Source organism: Salmo salar, chromosome 07, assembly GCF_965601325.2.
Source record: "Salmo salar chromosome 07, fSalSal1, whole genome shotgun sequence".
NCBI classification, from domain to species: domain Eukaryota; kingdom Metazoa; phylum Chordata; class Actinopteri; order Salmoniformes; family Salmonidae; genus Salmo; species Salmo salar.
In genome coordinates this window covers 17,679,557-17,685,835 of record NC_138297.1, presented here as the reverse complement: position 1 = coordinate 17,685,835, position 6,279 = coordinate 17,679,557, and the positions used below count along the sequence as shown (strand labels likewise).

The 6,279-nt window shown below is 41.7% G+C and overlaps 1 protein-coding gene across 1 annotated transcript; it reads right to left on the bottom strand.

The window, feature by feature from the left end:
- Positions 1-889: 889 nt before the first annotated feature.
- Positions 890-5,735, bottom strand: LOC106608662 (G-protein coupled receptor 26). Its single transcript, XM_014206754.3, has 3 exons — positions 4,745-5,735; positions 4,433-4,546; positions 890-2,794 (listed from the first exon to the last, which is right to left on the bottom strand). The coding sequence occupies exons 1-3, from the start codon at positions 5,410-5,412 to the stop codon at positions 2,557-2,559; spliced, it is 1,020 nt and encodes a 339-aa protein (XP_014062229.1). The 5' UTR covers positions 5,413-5,735; the 3' UTR covers positions 890-2,556.
- Between the last annotated feature and the right edge of the window lie 544 nt (positions 5,736-6,279).

Genomic DNA, 6,279 nt, shown 5'->3' with positions numbered 1-6,279 from the left:
TATTACTTACAATAGAAGTGACTCCAAAATGGCACAATAACATGATTTACTATTAATTTCTATTGGACACAATATACAATCTACAACCAAAGCATAGAGCAAATGCATTCAAATGTGTATTTATTTAACTAGGCAAGTCAGTTAAGAACAAATTCTTATTTACGATGACGGCCTAGGAACAGTGGGTTAACTGCCTTGTTCAGGGGTAGAACGACATATTTTCAGCTCGGGCATTCGATCTAGCAACCTTTTGATTACTGGCCCAACGCTCTAACCACTAGGCTACCTGCCACCCCATCAATGACTCCATCAAGCTTGTGTAGAGTCACAAGCTTGATGGAGTCATTGTGTGCTATGAATATGGTACTAAATGCTTGACTTTTGACTACTTTAATACACATATAAGTTAATTTGTCCCAATGATTTTGCTCCCGTAAAATGGGGGACTATGTACAAAAAGTGTAATTTCTAAACGGATCACTCGAAATGGATGAAAAGCTCAGTCTGACCTTTAACCTCATAGTCATTGTTTGATTTCAAATCCAAACTTTTGGAGTATAGAAAAAAATGCTTTACTGTCCCCATAATAATGGAGGGCACTATATATGTATATACTTTTGTTAGAAAGAACACTATATTGCCCTTGAAGGAGTGATGCTGAATGTAAAAAAATTTTAAATGGCCCAATTTACCACACTCTCTCCTACATATCCTACTACTTGACATTCCTATTGGATTATTTGAGGTGTGGTGGCACAAACATTGAACAGCCTCTGGCACCTGCAAAACAGCTGGTGATGAATCTGTCAACATGAAATCCCCAGATTGACATTAGATATTAGATATGCTTCTACATGTCTTGTCATATGGCCATATATATATCAAAGGATGCTTGTTATTTGACAGCTTTATTGCACATTTTTCACCAACAGCTTTACTCACACACTGCCAAAGTACAGCAAGTGGCATAGGCCCGCAGAATGAAATACACATGTGCTGGGTGCATCTAAAAAGAATCAGGTTCTGATAAAGCAACTATTGAAAAGCCAAACAGTCATATATTGAATTCTGGCACGAACACAATAACGTGTTTTAAAGCACTTACTTGAACATAACGTAACATTCTTCTGCTATAGAACATCTCTTTTATTTGAAGATCATTTAAACAAATACATATTATGGTTTCTCATACAGTGCAAAATAGTTTGATAAAGATAACATCCGGTATTTATAAATATCCATATAAACATTTCCAGCAATCACCTGGCAGAATAAAGTATTACAATATACACAATAGTACAAATCCATTTCAGTCAAAATGATCTTAATACCTGCAGTACATTCAGTTACAACACGCTATCATAGTAAACATGATGGCATTTGCCTTTGGCTGTTATAACTAGTAGCTCTGAGAGAAATACAAAGTGCATCAATATCCAGTGATTGATGTGAAATTGTGAGCAACTGCAGTAGTAGTCTAAAACCCAGTCCATAGGCTACATAACATGGCTATCTAGTTGGCAGCATTTGCCACAGCAAGTACCATTCATTGAAAGTTCACATATTTTAACTTCAAGAAGTTAATTGATGCCCCTTGAAATCGCACCAGTGCCCGAATGGCTACTGGTCAGCCCCTAGCTAAGCTTTCCAGTCTTCCACTCTGTACCGTTGACAGTACATAACCTCGGACACCCAGAAAGAACATCTTGCGAGATTTGTCAGATCCTCCATTAAGTTCTGGGGGAGACGTGTTATAAAATATGTTAATGAGACCAGCAAAGTCTCCACCCCTCTATATGAAAACTCTCAGACAGTAACGGGTAAGTCTGTGACCCAAAATGTCCCCTCCCCTTCCGAAATTCGAACGATGCGAGCACCTGCAAAAATCGTGATTTGTCCAAGTGGTCAGTGATGAAAAATCAGCGTACCCGAACAAAGTTCCTCGTTAGTCATGGCATCCCACAGTCTGTCAACAGCTTCTACTACCATTTATGTTAGGTGCATCTGTCCACGAGAGATGAATAACCTTAACAGCCCGTTCCTATATTCTATGTGGGTGTCAAAAGGTCTGTAAATGTGGCTATGACATCTGCTTTATAAAGAGGTTATTATGTTATAAGAGCCCACTAGCATTCTCTAGTGGAGTGATCCCTCCCATTAGGAATCAACCGAACCCCTGGCTGATTCAATAACATTGATTCATTTGATTCTGGCTCTGGGCGTGTATGTGTGTGTGTCTGCCAGTGAATCATGGATCATCAGACTCCCTTGTTTACCAATATCGTCTGGAGCAAATGTCCCTGAACGCGATCATTCTCTGTGCAGTCTATCCGTCTTGCCCTCTCTTCCTCCATCTACCCTGCCTGTTTTCCTGCTGTCTCCTTCTATCCACCTCTTCCCCTCCCACAACCTCTCTTTCTCTCTCTCGCTCTCTCCTATTTCCTACAATCCCCTTTTCTCCCATCTCTTTCTCACCTCCCTCCCTCTTTCCATGAGGAAACCTTTATTTGGGGTCTGTCTGTCTGTGGTATATTTGTGATGTCCATAATGGTGACATTAACTGATCCTCTGGAGAGAGTAGTCGTTCTCCGTGTCCAGAGAGCTGTTGTGGCCAGATGAGGGGTACAGGTCACGGCGCAGCAGCCGGTTGACAACGGTAACCAGGACCTTCTTGTACTGTAGACGCAGGAGGGAGTAGGCAAAGGGGTCGGACGCCGCCTTGCTATATGTTAGGCACTTACTGACAATTCCCCAGTGGCGGTTGATGCCCACGAAGGGAAGCAGCTCGGTCAACCTGAGGAGAAGGCAGAGGTCAAGTTAGAATTCGCAAATGGCCTTTTAGAAAGGGTAAAAGTTATCCAATATTCAAAGCATGGTATTTATCTTGCAGGCAGTTGTTCTGTTTGCTTTTGAGAGTGTTTGGTGATAATTCAGTTGGTATTCTATGAAATGCCATGAGGCTCTAAGGTTACAAGGTAGAATAGAATAAATGAGGATTTACGGATGGGCCAGAAAAACAGCTTTGGCAACAAGCCTTATACGTTAGGAAATAATAATGTATGAACATATTTCCTCAAAATAAATATGTATAAACTGAGCATTGCTACAATATTCTTGCCCGTAGGTATATGCAGGAATGCCAATGAAGCAGTTGAGTGAGAGCTGCTTATTTCCAGGATTTATCCTCTATTTTCCCTTCTTCAGCTCATTCTGACTATTTCCAGAGGGTGCACAGAGGGTGAAAGGTCAATTTCCCCAAAAAGTCATTTTTATTTATTTTTTTTGAGGGGGGGGACTCAGAATAGTAGAATACACAAGATGCAATTTCTACATTTGGTAGTGCATCAGCAGTTATCCTCTTGTTATGTCAGTCACTGATAGTCAGTCAATTAGCCCATGTCAGCTAACATTTGTTTGATTGCTAAGTTAGTTTAGTGGCCAGCTATCTAAATGTGTTATCAAATTACCGGCCGGGGGACCCCCATTGATTTTGTTAGTCAGTCTCATATTAAAACTGCAAACATTTATTTCCACCCCATGGCAAAAATGTGTAGAATTGCAGCAAACTTGCTTTAAAACAGCAACATTTTCTCCACAGCCCATGGCAAAATGTATAGAATTGCACAAAATTAACGATAAAATAAACAAAATGCTCTCCATTATCAAGAGGTGGGCCACTAAACTGTTTTGCTTGCAATATGTGTGTGTGGGGGGGGGGGGGGTTGCTGGTTTGAATCCCCGAGATGACTAGGAGAAATCTGCCGATATGCCCTTGAGCAAGGCACTTAACCCTCATTGTTCCTGTAAGTCGCTCTGGATAAGAGAGTCTGCTAAATAACTAAAATGTCAAATGTAAAACTACAATACTATATTCCCTCTAGGCCAAGCTTTTCCAAACTCAGTTTTTGCCCCATGACTACACAGCCGATTCAAATAAATCAAAGCTCGATGAAGAATTGGTTATTTGAATCAGCTGCTCTAGGTCATGCTGTGTGTTGGTGGAAATGACACGGTAGTCCAGTGAAATGACATGACAGATAATTGATGGTTTAATGAAGGCTGTATCAGATACGGATGGAGATCATAAACGGCGCAACAACAAAAACTCATCGGGTGAAATTGAATGAAAGCTTCATTTGTGCATTGCTCAACCTCACATGAGACCTGCCTCACCTTTCAACTGAATCATGTTGATCATTTTTCTGTTATTTTGCTGGGTGGCAAAGTTATTAAACAGAGTAAACCCTTCGATGATAGCCTATATCTCTACTGTTTATAAACCCCGTTTTATTATCAAAGTGTGTTCACCTGGGGATGTGTTAATCTCACAACCTCTATAGTAACCCCTTTGATAATGTGTTTAATAAGGTAGGTGAATGAACCTCCTGTTTGTTCAGCTGCCTGTATCCCAGTTGACTGGAAACCCACTTACCTCGTAATAACATAGGGAGCAAAACAGATGATGAATGACCCAATGAAAATGCTGATTTTCTTGGTGGCTCTCTGTTTCCTTCTCTTTTGTTCTACCAGGCACCTTTGTTTCACACTGAAAATAGGAATGAACTGATATTAGTCCAGCAGAATAAATGACAAAACATTCTACGTTGAATTTAATTAAATGAACACCAACAGGAAGCATGTTGCCCCAGGTTTGAATCTATAACCTATAGCCTACTGTAAAGCTAACATTACCCATTGTAACGGCTATTGATCGCACACCTCTTAAGTAAAGGAGCATACGTACGATGGGTGAATATCCACCAGCAAGAACAGCGTCTGCATGGTTATAACGTCAATCCTCTTGCAGTGGAAGCGTGCAACTTTTAGCACCTTCAAATACGTGAAGCACAGGATCAGCAGGGAGAGCATGAAACTACTGGCGTGGAAAACGACGGTGAAAATTGTAAACTTGATCCTGTCGCTCTCCTCGCTCAAATGCAATGTGCACGAGGCGTAAATGTGGCTATAGTCAACCCAGGAGAACAGGAGGGCGATGAGGGAAAACGTGAGGGAGTGGAGCCACGAGTAGCACATCATGATCACTGCGTCCTTGTAGCGCATTTTACTGGAGTAACTCAAGGGGAACACCACTGCTATCCAGCGGTCTATACTGAGTGCTGCCATACTCAACATAGTGTTCGCAGTCAAAAAGGTCTCCAGAAAGCTCACTGTATGGCAAAGGCAATCCCCAAAAGGCTGGTGGTTTCTGACAATCCCCACCAATGTCGATGGCATGTTTAAAAGGGTGATAAGTATGTTGCAAAAAGACAGGTTCATGATGAATATACCCGGTACCTGTCGGCGGATCTCGGTGCTCTGGACAAAACATAGCAGCACCAGCAAGTTCGACAACAACGAGACAATTGCGACCACAACAATGAACAACGTGAAGATAATATCCGCAAAGTCCATGTCTCACTTGAAAAAGTCCACTTGCGTTTTGCATGCACCTGTAGAAAATATACACTTAATATCCACCATGATTCCACCGTCGTTTATCTCCAAGGTCCTCATTCCAGAATTGAACTCCTACTAGTTTCGCCGTCTCCAAGTTGGTGGAGCGCTGTCCAGAGTGCTGAAGTGGGGAGACCGCGCGCGTCCCTCGAGCGCCAGACCATTTCGTTTCTTTAAACTTATGGTGTTTTCTACTCCCACAACACACAAGTATTTGTAACAGAATTTGATGGTATGTGTAACTGAGCGTTTGGGTAACACATGGGCAAGTGTTTCGTATCTCCGCTCCCTTCTACGACTACCTCAGCATGAAAAAAGTGGGACTGCGACGCACGCCACTGCCTTTGTGCGCAGAACATGCGTACTAAACAAGATGACTGTTTGGAGCCTGACGTGTCTAGTGGAAAGTCGTTTGAATGTTAATATTACAATTAGCTATCACGTGAGGAAAAATAGAACGTCATCCATGGAGTTTTACAACATTGGGAAGTTATTTTGGTTCCTCCATTGACTCATTCGTTATTTTAGTCATTTACGAGTGTGTTTGTGAGGTCATACACATCAGAACATAGATATAATGAGTATTTTTTATTCACAGAAACAACTTCCCTTCATCCTTATCTATTGATGACACTTTCCCAAGTCGATAGTGGCGAAGCGACACGACGCAATGATAGGCCTACATGAGGGATATCCAATAGTTTGGCGCGTCTCCCGTGGTCAAAGGACACCCTGTGCACATTGGAGGGGCGCGTAAGGAAACAGGCTAATATATATGTTCACTCTCATTAATTATTCACTAACCCTTAGCAATTGTGTAAGGGT

What these genes read in the sequence shown, in the direction of transcription:
- LOC106608662 (XM_014206754.3), bottom strand. Translation starts at nt 5,412, where the DNA reads ATGGACTTTGCGGATATTATCTTCACGTTGTTCATTGTTGTGGTCGCA. An exon ending in CTGGTGGATATTCACCCATC is followed by an intron (nt 4,547 to 4,744) that starts GTACGTATGCTC and finishes TCCTATTTTCAG; the next exon opens with TGTGAAACAAAGGTGCCTGG. An exon ending in GCTCCCTATGTTATTACGAG is followed by an intron (nt 2,795 to 4,432) that starts GTAAGTGGGTTT and finishes CCTTCTCCTCAG; the next exon opens with GTTGACCGAGCTGCTTCCCT.